Source organism: Pezoporus flaviventris, unplaced genomic scaffold (genome assembly GCF_033815535.1).
Source record: "Pezoporus flaviventris isolate CSIRO_AGI_PZ_B2104156 unplaced genomic scaffold, CSIRO_AGI_Pfla_v1 ptg000002l, whole genome shotgun sequence".
In the NCBI taxonomy this organism is placed as follows: Eukaryota; Metazoa; Chordata; class Aves; order Psittaciformes; family Psittacidae; genus Pezoporus; species Pezoporus flaviventris.
The window spans coordinates 59,771,839-59,794,525 of record NW_026892550.1 but is presented as its reverse complement, the minus strand read 5'-3'; the positions used below and the strand labels follow the sequence as shown (position 1 = coordinate 59,794,525).

Here is a 22,687-nt window from a genome sequence, read left to right as displayed (position 1 = left end):
GCAAAGGATGGAGATAGGTAGTATCACTAGAGGCGTGAACATATGTTAGAAATGAAGGATTTTTTTCTTCAAGTTAACACAGTCTTTGCAATAATTACTTTTTTTTTAGGTTATAGCTTTGATAAAATCAACTTTTTTCTTAGGATTCTTGTGTGTCCATATTAATTCAAGAAACAGGGGAGGTAGCACCAGGGACAACCCAAAAAAAACCTCAAGCTATCGGCAGCTCTCTATCTTTTCCAAGTCCCTATCAAACTCGATTTTTAGGATTTCAAACAGAAATCATTTGTATCCTCCAAATCTATGAAAATGTTAACATACCTGCAGCATGAGGGCATGTGGTGAATGAACAAAAATAGACGGGTTATCCTTAGGGGATGACTCTAAACATAGTTGTGCATCTGTAGCCCTTGGATTGTACATAAAAGCAATAGCACTGGATAGTTTGCCATCATACAGCAACAATTTGTGATGTTCAGCAAGGAAGAGATCACTTTCTGCCTTGAATTTGAATGTTCCCTGGATTGGGGAGCAGGGTTGAGGAAGGAAAAAAGAAAAAAAAAAAAGGATTATACATATATACATTGAGATCACAGTTCAGAACACAACTATTGCCAAAAAATGACTAAAACATTGCCTCTTCAATCTAGCAATATTTTGAGAAGGGTCTCTTAAGAACATTGACTCAAAGTCAATCCTACAGAAATAAAACTGCAGAATTTTTCTTTTTGACCCCTGAAGAGCAACATTGCAAAATGGTGGGTAATGTAAAAGGAACACATTAACTAAGAAACAGAATGACAGTCAGCAATGTTCACTCAGAAGGAACTAATAATTGAGGAGCAGACAGAATAGGAACCATCTTTTTAGCGTATGTTTGTACAGCTGCTAGCAAATAATAGTCTTCAATTAGCACCCTTCAGGCTATGACAAAACAAACAATAAATCACTGCAACAAAACTAATCCTCAGCACTAATGTCACACATTAAAAAAAAACCTGTCTAGCACAATCATATATAAAGCTACATTTCTAAAACAAATACATCATACTCGATTTTCAGTTTTCAGCATTAATGAAAAAGTGATTCTCCCTCTCACAACAACCAACACGAAAATTTTGAGAAGTAACAGGAACACAATATTTTAACAAGAAATTAAATAACTGAATTAATGCTTACTTGTAGCCTGTGAGGTGATACATAGGCTTATAGAAGAAACATGGAAGAGTTTAAGAAAAAGATTATACAGTAAGAACACTTTTAGAAGGACACAGAGGTGCTGCAACATTCTTAAAACCCAGCATAAAGAGTCTTATCAGAACTAAGCTTTGGAAACTTTACAGTAAATTCTAATATACCTTATATCCCAGACCAAGCTGATAGATGGCAAAGATCTGAGCAGCATTGAGAGCCTCACTAAAAAGGTAAACAGATGTCATTTGCCCACAAAACACTCGATTGGCATCTGCTGTTTCTGAAGAACCCAGGAAACATTTGTCAAATGTCTGAAAATGAAACAGAACCAAGTAACAGGGTTTAATCTATGCTACACAAGCAAATTATGCAAAGACTATGCATATTTTCAGGGAATATTATTTTTACACAAAACAAGCATTTGAAGATCTCAGCAGAAAAATTCTAGAGCTGAGATGTATAAAAGCAGAATCTGTGCCTCTACCAAACAACTGCTAATTTAATATCAACTTTTTTTTTAAATGCATAAAATGGGGGAGGTTAATTAAAAAAATGGCAAAGGATATCTATTTAATACATCAAGATGATCAACTACAGAGATTAGTATACAGGGATCACTTACATCACTGGTGTTGACAAACCATGTTATTTCTCCGTAAGATGCCAGCTCCCCATTTACATAACATCGAAGTTCACTGTTCTTCCAGCGGTTATAGATGTGCACTACAGTAACCATATACCACTAAATGATAAGAAAACAATTGATATAACTATATAGGCACTTAAGCATCAAAGTGGGGCATAGTGTAGAATAAATTCAACTATTTATCTGAATTACATTAGGATTGAAAGATTTATTTTAAGTAGAAAAGACTGAGTCATTGGTGAGCTTTCTCACATAGCTAGGTCAAAGGATAATATGCGAGTTTTTCAACAAAAGGTAGACACAGAAGCTTAAGAGATATTTATGGCATAGAACTCAAAAAATCTTCATGGTAATGCTGAACCTAATTTACACTGAAACCACTGTGTAAATAATTTCTAAGTTGGATTACTCTTAGCATGATGGACTACTGCAAATGTTGTCATTCCAAAGAGCAGGGATGGCTCCAGACTACAGACTTTCAAAGGCTGTGCATGTCAAATTATCACAAACAGAATCCATATTTACAGCAGGGGATTACTGATAAGAAATTCCTGAGGAGGCCTGTTCTCCCACAAAACCTTTACACCAGTTGCTCCAAAAACATTAGCAGAATATCTAATTGAAAAAGGAAACATTTTCAACATAGCATAATACTACTTAATAGGCAAGCTAGCCTTGAACATCAGTGATAAAAATAAACTCATATTTTAATGATTAGATTTTAAAAGATACATAAAGCACCAAATACAACTACACTATTTCCTGGACAACCTTAACGAACATGAAGTAAAATATTCTTTTGAGAATGAATCTGTTGTTTTCCAATATGCAAGATGACCAAACTCCTAATTAATTGTCTTAGCTTGATCAGGAAAATTATATTTGGGTTAGTAATCACGCTTTCTTATAATGAAACTGCATTCTTCCACACTGAGTGAGTAATAACATTAAGGGGAGCCTCAGCAAAACCTTTTAGGAAAAGGAGAAGAGAATGTCCAAAGGTGGGAGAAAACACAGTATAGAGAAGGAAAAAAAAAAAAAAAAATCACAAGACTTAACTTTCAAGCTGTGTATATGTACTCAGACAGCTCTCACAAGACTAACAAATTCATACAACTTTTGGTGAACTGCATTTTCTAACTCTTTCTTAAACATTTTATACATAAAATTTAAAAGAAACAAGAATTCAGAACACTAATGTGTTTTGCTCATTCCAGTGTATCTGTTCTCCTGCAGAAAGATGCACCTAATCAATGCCTACAACACTCCCTCCCAGCCTACATTTTCTAATTCATGAAACCAGTTTGAAAAAATTTATTATTTTTACTCACCTTTTGTGGCTTGAAATCAAATTTAACACAATGCTGGAAACCTTTTCCCTTTGATTTTATGGACGTTACAATCAAGCAGCCTCCAACAAAGTGAGCAGAATAACCAAGTCCTTTGTTTGTTCGAAAACTAACAAATTAGAACAAAATCAGCACATGCACAGATGGAAGCAGAAATCATTAAACAATTAACAGAAACCAAACATCAGAAATATGGTTTTACATAATACTCACCAATATAAGTAAGGCTTATCCTTATCCACATTGATATTATTTACAGGATCCATTCTTAGCCAAGTGTGAAAAGTAAATCCATTCTGATACGGCCACTTGGCTATAGGAGGTAAGGCAATAGCCTAAAGAAAGTAAAAAGTTATTCAGGCAGAAAAATCAACATCACCATAGTTATGAGTATACAGCTTAAGGTAGACATTACAAATGTATACTGATACACAGATACAAATGTGTACAGTACAAATATTTACATTTTCTCTATACTAAAAAAATCTGGCCTAACTTCTGTGCATTTTATGCTCCATTGTTAAAATAATTAATCTAAATATTTAAAAACTGATCTTTGTATCTCAAAGTAGACTATTAATAGTAAGCTACAGTTCAAAAACTAAATGCTTTAGTGGAAACCTTACAGCATAAAAACTCCTTAAAATGCAAATTCAAGCTGATTTGGTTTTGTGGCAACCTGACAGAATAATGAGATTTATAAACTTAGTTTCACATAGTGTTGGTATTCAGTAAAATAATTTATTATGAAAAAAGGCTAGCCACAAAATGAAAATCACATACATTTCACTTAACAGATTCTTTTCTCTCTTGAAACCTCACGTCTACCTAACCTTCCAGTTATGACAGATATAAACTTCCTTAAAAGAAAGGTAATACAATCTCCACCAGCCAAATCTTCATACCAAACACTGTGTTTATGCTAACTCAAAAGCTCTTTTAAGTTATATACTGTGTTGTGGGACCCTCTGTTTCAAACAGTGGGGTTTTATTGGGGGGGGGGGGGTTGTTTGGTTGGAGTTTTATTAACATTACTATTAACTTTCCACTGTTTTGCTGTGCAGATTTGCAATACACACTTCAACTAAGACTGCCATAACCTCTGATCAAAGATCCTGTCCAGATGATCAATACCAGTGAACAAAAACATCAAAGAACTCGAGTGTCACCAGACTCCTTATTATGATCCCATGCTCCATTCAGTTATCCCTGTCCAAACAAAATGCTATAAATCCTTCTCTATACCAGCTAACTAATCAGTCTGCATGTCTTTGAGCCCACCTTTTGGCAACTGGTAGCGCTATCATTTGGTTTAACTCACAATGGATCTTGGAGCAATTATATTAAATACTTAGTTTCTATGACCTCTCAATTAAACAAAAAAGTAAGAATATTCACCCTAAGGTTACTGAGGCATCCCAATATACATACAGTTCAAGCGTTCAACACAATCACAAGAAGTCAAATACAAAAACAGCACATGAATAGCCAAACAGAACAAAAAACATTATCTATTGCCAATTTCTGTTGCACATGATAAACACACAAGTGCAGAAGCATTTTTCTAGTAATCTGTACTTCTCAGTCTCAAGTTTTCATTCCAAAAAAGAATTATGTCATCAAGTTGGTGAAATTTAATCTCAAGCCACTGAGGCAGAAAGGTAATGGGTTTATGTGAAGAAAACTGGAAACAGTCATCTGATAAATCTTATTCATATCTTATTCTGAATTAAGCATGAAATTTTGAACATACTATTTCATCCTACGATTTCAGGAGCAAAAGTGTTGATATACTTGAATTTCCACAGAAGGTTCTGCACAGTGTTTTTCAACTACCTTTTCAGTTTCTAATTCTTTTTCAAGTGAAAATCATAATTTAACAATTAATCAGTCACCTGAACAATTATGAAAAGACTAATCATTGGTAAATTTAATCCCCTTTCAGTATTATTCAACCTATATGTCTACTATCCACATTTTCTCAGCAAATTCTTATAGCCAATATATGTTATTCACATCATCTGCTGCAAGTATGGCCACTTCACGTTAAACACTTTCTGTGGTTTCACTAACAAAAGTTTCCAGACTTTTCTTCAAAGATTGCCAGAAGCTTCCCCTATGTCCAATATAGTCAATGCCAGTTGGCCCCAAGTCAGACCCACTGCTGGCCAAGGCCAAGGCCAAGCCCATTAGCAACGGTGCTAGTGCCGCTGGGATAATGCATGTAAGAAGGAGAAAAAGTTACTGTGCAGGAGCAATTGCAGACAGAGAGAGGAGTGAGAACATATGCAAGCAGCAGCTCTGCAGACACCGAGGTCAATGAGGAAGGAAGGGAGGAGTTGCTCCAGGTGCCAGAGCAGATTCCTCTGCAGCCCATGGTGCAAACCATGGCAAGGCAGGCTGTGGCCCTGCAGTCTATGGAGGTCCAGGATGAAGCAGATAAGATATCCACCTGCAGTCCCTAGAGGTCCTCATACCAGAGAAGGGGGATGCCCAAAGGAGGCTGTGACCCCATGGGAAGTCTGCACTGGAGCAGTTCCTGGCAGGACCTCTGGCCCATGGAGAGAGGAGCCCATGCTGGAGCAGTGTGTGAAGAACTGCCGCCTGTGGGAGGGACTCATGTTGGAGAAGTTCATGGAGGACTATCTCCAATGGGTGGGACCTCACACTGGAGCCAGGGAACTGTGTGGTGAGGAAGGAGCAGCAAAGACAGGGTATAACAAACTGACTGCAACCCCCATTCTCTATTGCCCTGTGACACTTGGGGGGGGAGAAGGTAGAGAAATAAGGAGTGAAGTTGAGCCTGGAAAGAAAGGACAGGTGGGGTGAAGATGTTTCAAGATTTTGTTTTTATTTCTCATTACCCTGCTCTGATTTGATTGGTATTAAATTAATTTCCCCAATTTGAGTCTCTTTTGTTCTTGACGGTGACAGTTGAGTGATCTCCCTGTCCTTGTGCAACCTACAAGTCTTTCAATACATTTTCTCTCCCCTGTCCAGGTAAGAAGGTATAGCAGTAGAGCAGCTTGGTGGGCACCTGGTGTCTAGCCAAGGTCAACTCACCACAAAACTACTCTCATACTGGATAATAACACAAGCACCATTCCCATAGGAACATGGGAGCGAAAAGCAGGCAGATTCTTACTGCAACAAAATTAACCTGACCCAGCCTAGAGAGGAAAAAAAACCAAAAAGCTTCATTTATAGCTTTTCTTTTTGTAATAGTATTTGTCCTTCTATAGTAATAATGCACATTTATTATAAACATGATTTATTTAGGCATATGTTGGTGTCAGGCAGAGAAAAAAAAATCTGATTAAAGCTCTACTTCTATGACATTGACAAATGAGACAAACAAACAGAACAAATGAGAATAACCAATGGCCATGAGAGAACAACAAATGAACAAACAAGAGACTTAAAATATCTACATACTGCAGCACTTTTTCCCGGAAAGTTGAAGAAGGCATCAGGTCCATACTTCTGAGGCATGTGTTTTAACACAGACAGTAACTTCCCAGCATGTGGTGGCTGACAAAGAGAATTACACTTGTAAATAAATAAAACACACCTATAAGAAAGAAAATACTATGCACACAAAAAATAATTTTGACAAATTTAAAAGCTTTGCACATAGTTGAGCAATACTCTAAGACACTTAGCCCTTTCAACAAACAACATTAACAAAGAATTATGGATACCTTCACACAATATCAAGTAGGTGCACAGAAATACAATTAATTGGATAACTAAATTAAGGATAAATTAATTGGATAACTAAATTAAGAGGCCAGAGCCACTTTCATGCAGCATAAACTAAACTGACCCTGAATGCTGGTTCCTCCCTCGAGCTGTTCATTACTATCAGTGCTACCATTAGTGTGAATTTGCAGTGACCTAAAGAAAATTAACTGATCCAGCTGAAAACTGACTTCGGTAAAACAAATGCAAACCAATTTTCAATTACAGCAGGTTTGGACTGTGCTGTATGAAACCTGGCCAGCACAAAGGAGATGGGGAATACCTAGGAAAAGGGAGAGGGTGGATCAGCAGAGATTATTTTCCTCAGGATTACAGTCATATACTAAAGTGGTTTTGGTTACATATATCCCTTCATATAAGCCCATGGAAAAAGATTCAAGTCTCGAGGGCAGTCTGGAGCACCTAAACTGCGTGCTCAGTTAGTGTGAATATTTAACACTTCCCCACCACTACCCTAATTCTGTGAGGACTTTGTTGTAATACTCAGCAACTATAAACTCCAGATCAAGTACATGAGCTCACAACAACAGAAGTACAGCAAATACTGCTAATAGTGACAGAACAATTTTGTGCGTCTTCTTTTACCACTTCATAACTTTCCAGTGGAAAGCATTCTTAAATTATGACTTTACAGTTCTGAGTTTTAACTCGGAGTGCCCTTTTCACCCTTCTTGTATGCAGAACCAAACACTGCATGATCCATTACAAGTATTCCAAATGTACCAAAAATTAGTCAGATAAATAGTGCTTCATGAACCTGAATTAGAATTGAGGAGGAAACACAGAGAACTGCTTAGATGTCTTCAGCACTATAGAATTCAACTAGGTAATTTGTGCTGTAGCCAAGTACTTTGTATCTTTTACAGCACTGCTGATTTTAAGATTTATGGAGGTGTGTAACTCCTTAGCAATGCAACTGTGACATTTTTCTCTTTCTTTCCTCTATATTTAGTCTTTAATAAAGAAAGGAAATTAAATGCAAATAGCAGAGAGACAGGAAATGAAAAAGTGAGTGTTACAGAGACAACTTTAATTCATCTGTGGTTAAATATACTCTATATGTTCAATTATTAAGTTTAAACCCTCTATTAAGTTTCAAGTATTTTTATTAGAACAAGGTAAGATTTCCAAAGTTATCTGGATTATCAAAAGGTCTTTTAAAATTTGCTTTATTATTTGTGCCTACTGGCTTTTATATTGACTTTTTTAATTATCTGAAGTAGGCAGAGACACTCTACACTAGATAGCGCATTCAGAGATACTTTAAAATTCAAAGCAGGTAAAGTGACTGGTGCAACAGTTCCCAATTTCAGCAAAAAAAAAAAAAAAGTTTATGTTAAAGAAAACTTTATCTGGTGGCCTTTACAACACACACATTTTTACTTCAGGGAAGGTGGCTCTCAACAATAAAATGAGACCCTCTCCTTCCTTCTACTACACACATGATGGAATTTTTCAGCTGGAGCTTATTTCCTTCATTTCAGTTTCTACCATAAATTCTCATCTCCCTAATCAGATAAATATATCCAATATTCACGTAAAGAAGAACAATGTGAAAATAGGAGCACACTGAACTGCCTATGTAGACATTTTTTATAGATTTCTCTCTTTTGCAGTTAAAAAAACAAATAATCCTTTTTCCTTCAATTTCACAACTGGAATTACAAAAATAAAAACATGTGTATAAAACACTTGCTTAGAGTCACCGTATTATTCCCAGGTGTTCAAAAAGATCAACCTATCCACAGATCCAGGAGGAAATTTAATTTCATCACTATTCTACTCTGTATTTTAATTGCTTGCAAGTAAAAAGATTCACTGCTGTAATACCAGAAAGCATCCTGTATTTCTTGGTATGTTTACAATTTGTTCATTATAAAGGTTATCAAACAGACTTTTAAATTGTGAACAACAGGAAAAATATAAGCAACAATAACACAAAACTGAAACTTTTTTGTTTCTTTTACCCATCTCCCTTTTTGTCCTTGAAGCTTGCTGAAGAATAACTTTAGCTCTCGAACTGTCAAGTTATAGCTAGCCAACACACCCAGCATGTCCACTAAGAGATCTGAAAAGGAAAAAGAAACAGCACTATAATTGCTTAATAGAATGCAATGTCAAATTTCTATCATTTATTAAATTTTTCCATGACATTCTACATAAAGAAATTCAGTTTGAGTCATACACTGAGTGAAACTGTACCTGCAATCATGTTGTCAGCTCTATCAATCCTCTTGAGCACTTGTTCAACAAGCCCCACTTCTGTGCATGCTTGTAGATTGCGTATACTTTTCTTCAAGATTGCTGTGAACATGCTCCACACCTCAGCCTGGCAGGTGATGTCACACTTGTCCAGCAAGTCTACCATGCAGGTGATGGCCTCTCTTTCTTGGATGATGAAGTTCATTTCCAAGTCAAACTGGCCCCCAACAAGCTTTCAGACAGAAGATTAAAGAACAACCTTAAAACAATTGTATCAAAGTAGCATTCCATGTTTAAAGTTATTCAATCTGCAAGAAAAAAGCTATCAAATACATTAAAGAAACACAATGAGGCCAATATCCATATATCAATTTTTGTTCTTCCTCTGTTTCAAGTTCTGTTGAGTAACTTCAACAAAGGTGTTCCTAAGGTCTCACCTACTATCAGGCCATTGGTACAGAACAACATTTGGATGATTCAAGGTACTGGTGTCCTGAGCTGCCCCACACAGCTGTAAAGTGAAGACACCAAGCGAGTGTTCTGAAACCAGTGAAAGAGCCAAGTCAGCTACCTTAAATGGCCTGAGTGGCCCTAAAAGCTTTCCTTCACATGTGCTTAATAAGAGGACAATTCTACCCAAAAGGAGCTGATGCACATCAGAAATATTGCCACTTCTAAACACTTAAGAGTCATTCCTGAGATACTGAATAAAGCTGGTTAAGTATTAACTGCCAGTTTCATTAGTAGTCACAGGTACTAAAAGGAAGCAAAGGCTGGCCGTATTTGCACGAACGTGAAACAGCAGCACCACTGGAAGCCTTTGACTATGCTTTGGCTAAGGCACTTTAATCCTGTGACATTTCAGGTCTCCTAGGTGCAGGCTTTTGTCTAAGCACACAGTGAGTAACTAACAACATATACACACACCAAGGAGGTGAGAAGGGGAAGGAAATTAGTGTACTCAGAAATTCCAGTTGAAAGAAAGATGAACTGTAATCACTTAACTCCACCCCTATTCCTCCCCTCCACTTTTTAATCTTCTCTTGGACTTCAGAAATGTAACAACCTAAAAACGTGCCATGCTTGCCAAAATACTTACTATATACCATCATACAAATATGAATTCAGATAGCATTGACCCAAATGATCAAAATGGACTCATGATCCAAAGTATTTCAGATTATTCTCACTTCTACAAGTTTATCTAAAAAAATATATTTTTGTCCCACATGGTGTTCCTTTCACAGGCTTTCACCATTAACAGCTTCAATACTGTGACTTGCTGAAGTCATACCATGTTGCAACTGCCCCAAAATACATACGCTAGCTTGCTTCCGTACTAGCTCCAACAGCTTCTCTCAGCTGGTCAAGATTTGAGGATAAACTTAGCCAACAGAAGAGAATATATACTCTTCATTAACTACTAAAATTACCATACATTTTCCTCAAGTGTCTAAATCTTGTCACTTTGAAGAAGCAATCTTTGGTCTTCTGGGCATAAATCAGTAATGCCAAACACAGCAAGAAGCAGAGAAAGTTACTGTGTTTATGACAGAATAGACAATGTCTCACGGCTACAATTTCAGTAATTTACACTTTTCCATTTTCTCCTCTCTTGGTCATGAAAATTATGCAATTTACTGTGAGATGCTTCCTTAATATCTAGGGAAACGGTAGGAACTGAATGGTGAGACTTGAATTATATTCCTAGCTTCCCTATATCAACTCATGCTGTCAACTCAAACAGATCTATCAAGTCCTTATCATTCTCCAAGCCTCAGTTTTCCCATTCCAAAAGATGGAGCAGAGGCCTACCACAAGAAACCTCTGTAAGGTACAATTCAAGGAAGAACACAGAGCAGAATAAATTAACACATAATTATCGCAAAACAAATGCAAACTAATATGTACACCCATTAAAAAAAACCAAATTGAACAAAACATTTGAAAATATAAAATACATGAGCAACGTTACACTTCATTTCACATTGAATTTATCATACTCTACAGCACTGAGGTATTCCCCAATGGCTCAAAAGAAGCCACTCTCTTTCTCACCATCTAGGTAAGAAACAAAGAAAACACTGCATTCTGTGTATGGACAGAATAGATGAAGTTTACATTCTAGCCACAAACCACCTGCTAATTCTTAACAAGAAATTCAACTCTTTATGCATTTGGTTTTAACTATCAGCGAACCATCAATTATCACACCAAAACCATATACAGCAACTAGAGGTGACCTTACCTTCACCCTATAGTCTACACTACCAATCTTTCATTTTTGGCTAGATACACTACTATCAGTAACCACTCATCCAGGAAGCTGTCAAATTAGGTATCCCATCTAATCTGCAAACATAAGCATTTCAGCAAGTACATTCTAGAAATAATATGCTACGGTAAAAATAATTACCATTTTAACATTTCCTTTAAGGGAAGTGAGGACAAAAGACTGACAGAGAAAGCAATACACCAAAGGCACAGTGCAGTTGATGTACTATATGTATGCATACCCATTAGATGCACATAAGCACATACACACCCCACAGTATGTCATATTAACCCTTTCTAATGGTGATTTGAAACTGATCAACCTTCAAAACACAAATTTGTTTCCAATGACAGGGATCATAATCCAGGTCCATGCATTGGCTAGTTATTATCTGAGCTGCAGTAATGGCTGTGCACAGCAAAATGTAATCTTCCCAAATGTCACAGTAAGTTATGAATATCTGAGCAGCTTAATGCACCTTACTAGCCATGAAGTGCGAGAATGTAATCTTATTACCTTTTTTATGGTTGTATTTTTTTGAATAATGTAGCCTTTGAACTGATGTATAGTCTTTCCTTGCACTTTAGCATGATTTGGTCTCCTGTGTCGCACAGTCCATTTTTCAAAATTCTCCAGTTCAACGTATTTTAAGTCCTATGCTGAGCTGCATAAACAATCTTTATAGCAACCTACAGGGTGGCATAACGTTTTCTTTCTTCGGCATATAGAATTAAGTATAAGATTACAGGAATGGTTGTAAAGGGCAGTATTCAAAGTATTCAAATACAGCCTCACAAATTTTACATTTTGCCAGTTATATTTACCTTTGAAAAAATATAAACTAAATATAAATATAAACTAAACCAATAGCTCAAGCTTTTTTGTAAAATGTTTCTACATTTAGCTGATTGACAACAGGGAGAATACAGCAATTTTCTACTACACACAGAGTATGGGGGGTTTTTCGTCCCTTGGAGGACCAAACTAATGAGAAGTCAATATAACAGCAATAATTTTAAGTACAAAATAGCACTACATCACTTAGAAATAAAAAGCCAATTTAAACACATGAAACCTCTCTTCACAATGAGTTTTTCATCTAACATAAAATGGAAGTGACCTAAGATATAAAAGAGTCACTCTTTGAGTGTACAACTACCAAACTACAGTATGCAGAAAATAGCTTAGAATAAACACATTCAAGCTCTACTTTCCTAAAAGATCATTATCTACATTATGAATCTAAAATCATTTCTCCCAATGGCAGATACAAATATTGCAAAAACTAGTAAGAAAATGGAGGCAAAAGTATTTCCAAGACCACAACCAGCATTTCTCGTGGAAAAGCCAAATTTGTCATACAACCTACACATCAAGACAAATGTACTTGATTTGTTCACTAAAGCCAGGATGAAAGAACTATTAACTAAGCAAAATGTGACCTCTCTTTGCTTAAGATGCTGATTTTGTAATCTCAGAATTGTTTAATATGTCCAAAATAATGAGAACGTACAATGACTATCCAGTAGAAAATGCCTATCCCAGGAAGAATAAAGTGCAGTCAAGTAGGCTAGGCATATCTCAGGGAAAATTTTAAGTTTATGCTTAACAAGAACCTGCAAAACCATGCGTACAAAGCTGGTAACTGCCCAAAATCTTCTATTCATAACAGTAAGGTACTTATGCAAGGTAAACATCAAGAAAAATGTGCTAAGCTAAACAAGATGTTATTTCAACAATTAAAGGTTTGATAAACACCCTACATTTTATATCTGTTCACAAAATAGTTATGTTGTCCAGAATGGCCCTGTTCTTCTATGCAATTTCACATCATGTCAATCAACCTGAGGTTAAAAACAAAACAAACAAAAAACCCTCATGTGTTTCATCCCTCAACGACAGAATCTGCATGCAGCTTCTGGACAAAACAGACACAAAAACGATGGATTCATTTTAGCCATTATACTTTTGAGTAACAACAGAATATTCACATTCCAGACTCCATATCCCCTTCACGTATTCAGAAACTCAAAACAAATGTATTGATCATCAAAAATACCAAATACTTCCCATGCCAAAGATTTGGAAAGTATAAGTACTAAAAATCTCTTTAGGACAAGGATCTCATAGGATTATGAGTAATCCCAAGCATCCAAATCCCCTGAAGACAAACAGGAAACAGTAAAAGTCAATGCCATGATACACATCCTGGGTGTGATAAAAAGATGGTCCTGATTTGGAGAGGCCTCTATAGACCAGAAGAGAAAAAAATTGAGGAAGAATAACTTGTACATACTAATTTGCAGCAATTCATTCTCTGCCCCTCACTTCTCACTTTTCCATCACTAACATAATACATGGAGGTGAGACCATATTAAAACATGAATCCTACGAAGAGATTTGGTAGGAAAGCCTGCTGAAAGTTTGGAGAAGTAGATCAATTAATGACATTAGCATGAATGTGAAGTCAGTGAAATCATGACAAACAGGGTTCAGGCCCAGAGAGGTTATAGATAGGAAGGAAAGAGAAAGAAAATGCCTGGATGTCAATCTTTTTTCTTCAATATATTGCCACTACATCAACCATAAAGCAACATAAAAATTAGACAAATCACAAAGAACTGTGGGAAGACCCACTCATGAAAGGCAAGGTCATTGCCTTCCAGCAACATGCAGACAATTTAAATCATTTGCTACCTTACCTCAAAGTTTAAAGTAACTTGAGACAATGAATATGGAAGTGACACTTTTCGCAGAAGGGAAGATGCTACTCCAGCCTATTTGATAAGCATCATCTTTAATCTTGCTCCAACTCTGGCCTTGCTTTCCTCCATGTTAAAAAAAAAACAAGCAAAACCAAAACCAACACCAGAAAGCAAAACTTATCAGACAAAGAGCAAACAGGTACTTCTTGAGCAGAAAACCACATTACATTTTCTTTTAAATTAGCTGCTCTCTCTCCTGTTACCAAGCTCCTAACAAAGCCAACACCTTCATTTACCAGGAAATAAGAATGGACCATTTTAAACCAGGTATATCAATACTGGCACTGCACAACAACAATGCACCCGCTTTAACCTCGATGCTTTCATATGACTCTGTCCAATACTGTTATTAACTATGATCAAAGACGGGTCATTCAGGAAAAATCATTCCTACTGTTTCCCTTCATAGTAATGTAACATAAATGTTCTGTATTAAAATAAAATTTCTCAAAATCTGTCTCTAGCTTGGAAAACTGCCTGAAAGTAAATTTAACAAGCACCCACAAGGTGTTAAGAGTCTACTACTGCCACCTAATGTTGTACTTGAAACTGTTAGCCTAGCACTACACGTTTTTAATACAGTGTCTCATCACAATATAATTCTCTTCCTCCCCAAGACAGCTTTATATCACTAGTTTATACCTCATGCTCTGTCACAAGGAAGAAGAAAGCTGTATCTCCAGGAAGTAAGACTGGGTAAGATTTCAAATTAGCAGAAAAGTTTACAATTAAGAATAGGTTTACACAAAACCCGAGTTTCTTCAATTTCACAATTGCTAGCTACAGAAGGCACACAATTTACCCTATTTACACAGGGGAAAAATAGCAAATATCTCCTAGGCAGTTAATCTGAGCCATAAAACAGTTCATTAAAACTTTTCTTTTAAAAGGTACTGAGCTATGTCTATGTACAACTTAAAGCAAAATTCTTGTCCCGGTAAGTACACTACATCTGATGCATCCTCATGATCTTTTCCCCAGACAGAGGAGAGGGGGAAGGAGAACAGTTTTGAAAGGTAACTATGCAGTAATCAATGATGCTGTATTTCCTATAGCTAATAATCTAGTATTTTTACTCTGCTTGAGAGCATTTTTATGTCAAATTAATTCAGTAACACAATTAAGTCACTTCAGAGTACGCATCTGAAGCCCCAGTGCAAGCAGAGCAATGCAAGGAAAAATCAGCTCTACACAATGTTTTTAAACATGGGGAGCAACACCATGAATTTCAAACTTCACACGTTTTTTGGCTTAATTTTAGAAGCTTTTAGAGATTTTGTTTAAAAGTATGTACCAAGCAATGAAATTCAATCCCTATCTTATACATGGAACAATCCCACTTTTAAGCAAAATGTTAAATTTTATCCTACAAAAGCAAATTTTAAAAGATAAAAAAAACCTACATTTATTTTACCAGTTCGGAATTCGTTAAAAAAATCATCTCAGTACAAACAGCTCATATTAAAAATAAATACTGCACTCAAAACAGTTACTTCATACCCCTGCACGCAGTGCTTCTGTCTTCCCTTCTGGAAATTCAAGAACAGCTTCCAAAATGAAAGATATGGACAAGTCCCATATTAGGAATTTTACCCTCCTCCCATTCTTTACTGACCCATTAACAGGTGGGACAGCTAATGTAAAATGGATTGCAAAGAACATGCCACAAAACACAAGTACTGAAAACACACTCGGACATGGACCCAGCGAACCTGCAAGCCATTGGACAAGGTCAAAGAAGAAAACAGGAGACAATATAAAGCTGATTTTCTACCATTTTTGTCCACAGCACCACACTGAGCAGAGAGGCCCTTTGCTCCTGAGGATATCATGTGACTATAAGCTTTTATTTCAAATCCTTGAGGAAACAAACGACCACCAAGTTGATTTTTCTCCATGTAGAACAATTTCCAGACAAAATTTTGTTACACTCCAAAGAATGGCAATGGACCTATTTACAAAACCTGGCTGCTTTCCGAGTTCGGCTTATACTATACATCTCACTAGATATTAACACAGATAGAGACTCTATAGAAATCCAGCTGAAATTTGTATGTTTCCAGTATCCGTATTAATAGCATTAAATTGTGCTTTTGGTTCAATTAACTTTTTTCAGTGTACTTTAACCTGTGACACCATTTAAGACATACAAGAAAGATACGACTCCAGGAGAGGGTTTAATAATATGCAAATTTGTATCTCCATACAGGAAATGAAACATCCTACATCTTTGTATCACATCAGATTTGTATGCGCATTGAAGGCAAATAAATCATTTAAACCATGATACACAGAACCTTTTTAAATTTGCATTTATCTACAGTAAATACTGCCATGTTCCTTAATAGCTTGCTAGTGCAATCTTAGCAAACTAATGATTTATGGTTTTGACATTTTAAAAATCAGAAATCTGTCATCTTCTGACATCCAGCAGAAAGTCAGGTCGAGTTACATTACTCTGAATTTAAACTCAAATACATGAAACACACATAGCAAAGCACCATACCATACTGTCCCTTCATTATGCCAGCACTTCCCTCCCCTAGCTACACTTCTTAAAGTTATCTAACGTTTTTATTTGAATTTACAAGAACATTAAAACCAGACTTCTTTTCAGGACCCAGACACATGTAACTTTACCAAGGACAACTTTTTGTCAATCAGACAAAATCACCCATCAGCAAACGATCTGCTGTACGCTGAGAGAAACAGACTAACCATACCTCAGCCACCAAGCAGCACAACTGTGCATCCTGCCCTATCTTAATCATTCCCCTCAATGTAGTAGCCCAAAAGATAACACTTCTAATATCTTATGTATCAACAAGTCCAGAACAGGTAACAAACCATAAAGTCAGAATGACTCTACAGAGAATGCCCTACTTGTGCCTACCTCCACCAGTGAAGACATTCACACTGCATGATACAGGCAGAAACAAATTTATTCTAGCCTTAGGCAAATCAGGGAAAAAGAAACCCAACTATACAACACTGGCACCATGCCTGAGCAAATATAACTAACTTCACATATAATTAAAAATCAGCACCTGCACAGAAGTTAAACAGGTAGGTTAAAATGAGTGGACTGACTCCCATCACCAGAGAAGAGTCTTCTCTTGCAATGACTAGCAAAAAAACAAACTTCAAGTCTAATAATACATTGGGATACAGCTAAAAAAAACACCTGAAACAATCTGCCCAGCTTTCTCATCATTAAATTACTTTTTCTAACCTGCTTAGTATGCAGCATCTAAAAAACTAGCAGATAGCCTTGTTTTAATAACCTAAATGTAAAAGATTGCCAAAGATAACTGTTTTCCTTCAATTAAAGCAGTGTGCAAAGACGGCAATAACAATACGGTAAGAAAGCATTTTAAGATGCTTCCTTCAATCATTTGTTTTACTAATGACTCAGTTATTGAATTTCAATTCGGTAAGGAAATCACAGGTGTAGTAAACCCCTTCCAGTTATAAAAGAAGCACAAAACCCACATAGTTGTTATATATACTACATATATTGAACAGGAGTACTTCTAAATATATATATACCCACAATGCGTTACAAATGCACAACAATATCTTATATTTGACCTTCTGAAAACTGCAGCCTCTTAACCTATGAGAACTAGATAAAATGTAAATAATTCTCAAAAGGTCTCTCAGTACATCCAAAGTGAGGTACGTGCACCCCAGCAGGTGTAAAAGACAATCCACTGGGGTGTGGAAAATATTTTTTGTATCATTACTAAATAAAAGTTCAAAATTAAAATTAGCTTTTACTTATAATGTACATAATATGCTAATACAGCAGTACATGCATATAATTCCTAATAGCTATACATTCATTGTGGGTGCCTGCTCAAAGTTTTTTTAGCAATGGGGTGCAATCAAAAAGGTTTGAAGATCGCTTCCCTAGATGCTAGAGAACAGACAATATACCCCAACACTTTTCTACAGAAGCAATATATCTGGGAGTTTACGGTGGATTGGGGGGGGGGGGGGGGTGTGGAAGGAAGCCACTGCTCTTTACAGAACCTGTCTGCATCCTGCAAGTATTACCCAAACAACCCTTCGTATAACTTTATAACTTCTGACCTAAATTGGATATCCACTTTGTAATACTTGCAAAGTACATTATTAAAAAAACTGTACAACAATGGGATTCTACAAGTAAAATATGGTTATCGATTTATTCTAGGAAACGGGTTTGAAAGTGTTTAGCCAGCTTGTACAGACTTGGGGATAGACACTACAAGTAAGGCAGAAAGGCAAAAGGAACACAGGAAATCACAGAAAAGGAACAAAACAGAACATGTACCAAACATGGAATTGTGTAAGAACAGCAAACAATATCCCCACAAGAGGAAAAAAATGAAGCTCAAAAAATCAAGAAAGAATACAAGCTCAAGTGAGTAACCAGTTTACTTATAAAGCTCTGTCAGGTTTTATCAGATTCAGCAACTGTGATGTTAAGTATTTCCTCTCCTACTGAAAGTTGCAGCCCTCATGTAGCACATGCTACACGCAAACATGTGCCAGCTCAACTGCCATCACATTTCATAGCTCAGCAGATTAATTGCAGAGAATTTCAGCACAACTAAAGGCACCGTGTTACAAATTCCAACAGAACCCAAGAGCCAGCACATCTGTTTCTGTCATTTCTGACACTGCCTCGATCCAGAACAGCTGGAAAACACTGCACTTGCCTTCTCACAATTGGCAGAGATTGCTGCCACAGCTAAAGCAGAGACAGTAAAGAGTATGGATGTAAGAAACACTAAATGACATGCTACAGGAAATGTAACACTCAGCTTTACATGCTGTCATTTTTTAATTTTCTGGAGCTGTGATCAACATGGGAGAACCATGCAGATGTTCTTGGATAGAAGGGTGACTGGAATGAATGAATAGCAGCCCTTCGTTTACTCTTACCAAGGAATGACTTCTCTTTTTTTTTTTTTCCTTTTGCTTCAGATTCCACCCCCTGCTCCCCTCTATGACACTACATTGCTTAGTTTTTAAAACATACACTACTAGAAGTCAGTGTATTGAGTGCACTGAAATAAGTATCTTGGAGAAAGAAAGCACAAGACTCAAGTGGTACATCAAAAGGATTTAGAACAAATCAGCTATACATGACTGAGCTCAAAGACCCACTACCACACTGGTGCTCAATTCCTCTTTTTGATCTAAGCCATGTCAACACACAAGAAGTTTAGCACATCATACTGCTCATGAGGGCAAGAGCAAAGGCAGCAGTCATACGCACTACAGTCACAACTGTAGCCCATCCACCTGTGCTTTATAACACCAAGGCTGCTGTTGCTAAACTTATGATTCCTACTAACTACACCAGAAAGAAAGGGTGCCTTAGTGAGAACATCAGTAAAACCTCAGCAACTAGCCCATTTTTCCTTTAGTTCTTTCAATCGCCACTAAGCAACACCAAAAGCAAGGACAGAAATGTGACTCTGCCACTTAATGTTTGTTACAAGCAGCTTACGTTCCTATGTTTGCTAAAACATTTTAAAGCTTCTCCCTCCTCCGATTCGCCACAGCACTGTTTTCTGTTTGGCTGGAGTCTTTCCACACCTAGTACAGAAGCTCCTGCTATTACTTCAAGGCTCTACCCTGCCTTGATTTCTCTCTCTCCCTTTTCTCAGCATGTAGGCAATGACTGAATGGAAACTGTCTCTGAGTAACAACAGTAAAGGAGAGGAAAAAAGAAAAACAAAAACCCCAACAAAACACAAAGAAACAAACAAGACAAAGACGACTAGCATTGCATATGTTATCACTAATGCCTACAAATATACCCTCCTGTTTAAAATGTTCCCCCTTTTCTCCTAATAAATTCCACTTGTTCTCTTGATCACCCTGTATGATAACTCTTTTCCACTTTAGTTTTTTCCATTTCCATGGAAAACAAAGTAGTGGATTTGGATATGCCCTACACAAAAATGCACACACAGTAACAACTCAAGTTTTGAAACAGTGCCGTAAATCTTTGACCAAAAACAAAAACCCAACCCAAAACACTAAAGCATTTTGTATACACAAAGTTGGTATAACCTTAATGCTAATTTAATTTCATGAAGTTGCAACTACTACTTTAAAGTTGTCTTTCTACTTGGAAAAGTATGGTGAGCTATGCAAAAGACTATAGTACACACCAGTGTTCCTCTTAGTGGTGCTTCTTTGGCTTTGCTCTTCAAAGTTACACTGGAACAAAAGGTACTAAGTAGACTGATTGAAAGAAAAAGGAAACTTTAAAGGCTTTTGCTCTGTTCCCACCCCCCCCACACCCACCCCTTTTTTTTCCTCTTAAAGGAGAAAAAAAATGTATTGACGTATTCCACATGTATTCATGAATTTAAAGACATTCCAATGTTTGCAGTGATACAATGGAGATAGTCTCTGGCTTCACACCGGAGAGACCACAGTTTATACTGTTATAGGTTGCTGTCTTGAAACTTGTTTCTTCTTCATTATTTTTGTGGTAATTATTTTTTCTGTTGTTGTATTGGGAAATATCTTTCCAAGTAAATATTTACATATGGAAAGCCACGGAAAACTTTGTTACTAAGAGCTTGATTTGATAAACACTGAGGAATGCATCTGTGCTTCTTCATAATGTTGAATTCGCTTGGCAAAACTTTATTTCTAGACATAATGTACCAGTAGAAGGGAAGAAAATTAAATAGCTCCTCTGCTACAGGTTTCACTGAATCGCCATGTTTAGAATTTAAATCAAAATGGCTAACTTACAAGCTGGAGATATTTTTCTATTTGCTTGTTTAAATGAAAACTACTGAAGTCCTCTATCATTTCCAAAGCATTTTCTGTTTATAAATTCTGTAGTTACCCTTGCAGTCCCAGAATCCATGACTATGATAGATGTTATATGTTTTCTTTGAAACTTGTGTTAGTAAGTAAATACAATTTTTAAAGGAGGTAGAGATTTTAAGAAAACAGGGAGATGGTTACATAGTTTTATTATTGTGGGGGTTTACTACTTCTAGAATTTGAAGGAAATCATGTACAACTGCAGTGGCTGTTAACACCAAAGAAAACAGGGAAAATAATTTGGATATGGAACAAAACAGAAGATTTTGCTAAAAAGATGATACTGTTCTTTGTTTTGATGACATTAAGCTCTCCTTTGATATTGATATTTTCCTTGTGTTCAAGTTGAGTAGCTTTTCAGAGTGGCAGATGTTCTTCACTGTCTCACTGAAGCAAGATTTATAGTTCAGTTAATCACACTTTTCACAGATAAAAGAGTATTTCAAGAAACAAACACCATTTCACATACTCCTACGTTATGTGGATGTAGCCTTTTTCAGGTTATGTGTATGATTATACATGGATAATTTAGTTTCAATTCACAGACTTGTGTGGGGAAGATGCTTAAGCATATTTCTAAATTCTTAAATTCCTAAATGCTTATGAGTGTAGTAATTCCAGAAAAAAAACTTTTTGCTTTAGGAGCTGAAATACATGATATTATAATTTTGATGACAAAACAAGGATAACTGCATTAGTGCTGTGATTTTATCAGATTTTTTGACAAATCTGTTGAATTTGTTCTTTTTGAAAAAGTCAAGCCTTGGTAAATGCTGGCTTTACTGGTTAAATGCTTTAATCTGTAATTCAGAACCCTTTTTGCCTCACAGTTGTTGCCTTCCTCCAGTCTAAACTGCAGTCTGTCACAGGAGGGTGGGAGGGGGTTTTGCCATGTTTTCTAAAGAATGCCTGACAGTTGCTGGTTTTGACAGTAATTTTTTTTTTAATAAAATCAATTACAACATAGTTTGCAATTGTATAAACTGAGAATGCTTTTGTGTTTTTAGTTCTAACTTCAGCTGCAGCTCTGGTCGACAGTTAAAATGAGCTTGGTCTATCATATACCTCCACTTTGTGCATATGGCATGTTGCATAAGTAGTCTGCACACCGGCCTACGTAGGAGGTGGCTCTCCTGGAGGAACTGGGAAACTGTGGTGTGAACTGGATGGGCAGAGCTGCTTAGCTAAATGTGATGTCATAAAGCTATGTCGGAATTGTTTAGTGGCGGACTTGGAAGTGCTAGGGTAAAAGCTGGACTCAATTTTAAAAGCCTTTTGCAACCTATATGATTCCTTGCCTCTGTATTCTAAACAGAAAATTCTGCCATTTGAGTTTTTTACATTTTAAACTAATGAAAAATATTACTTAAATGGTAGTGAAAGATCCCCAATCACTTATTCGACACCTGCTTAACTTGATCTCTCCAGAAACCAAACAGGCTTGAAATCAAACACATAGGCCAGATGCCTTCTCTCCTCCTCAAAAGAAGGAACAATAAATGCTGACAGCTGAGTACAAGCACAGTATCTGGACTAGCTGGTTAGCTGCCATTTCAAGCAGTAGTAAAAATAACTACATTTCAGGATACTGCCTTCAACTACTGGTTACTTTTAATATGGTTATAATTTTAAACAGCCGATTAAGAAT

General features: G+C 36.5%; 1 protein-coding gene across 1 annotated transcript in view; it reads right to left on the bottom strand.

Moving 5' to 3' along the window:
• Positions 1-22,687, bottom strand: part of LRBA (LPS responsive beige-like anchor protein) — a 401,040-nt gene that overhangs the window by 350,590 nt on the left and 27,763 nt on the right. The window contains exons 3-10 of the mRNA XM_061440892.1: positions 9,154-9,385; positions 8,919-9,019; positions 6,625-6,720; positions 3,403-3,524; positions 3,172-3,298; positions 1,817-1,936; positions 1,359-1,505; positions 322-519 (exon numbers count right to left, since the gene is read on the bottom strand). Coding sequence (XP_061296876.1) covers positions 322-519; positions 1,359-1,505; positions 1,817-1,936; positions 3,172-3,298; positions 3,403-3,524; positions 6,625-6,720; positions 8,919-9,019; positions 9,154-9,385 — 1,143 coding nt within the window. The remainder of the gene's footprint in view (positions 1-321; positions 520-1,358; positions 1,506-1,816; positions 1,937-3,171; positions 3,299-3,402; positions 3,525-6,624; positions 6,721-8,918; positions 9,020-9,153; positions 9,386-22,687) is intronic.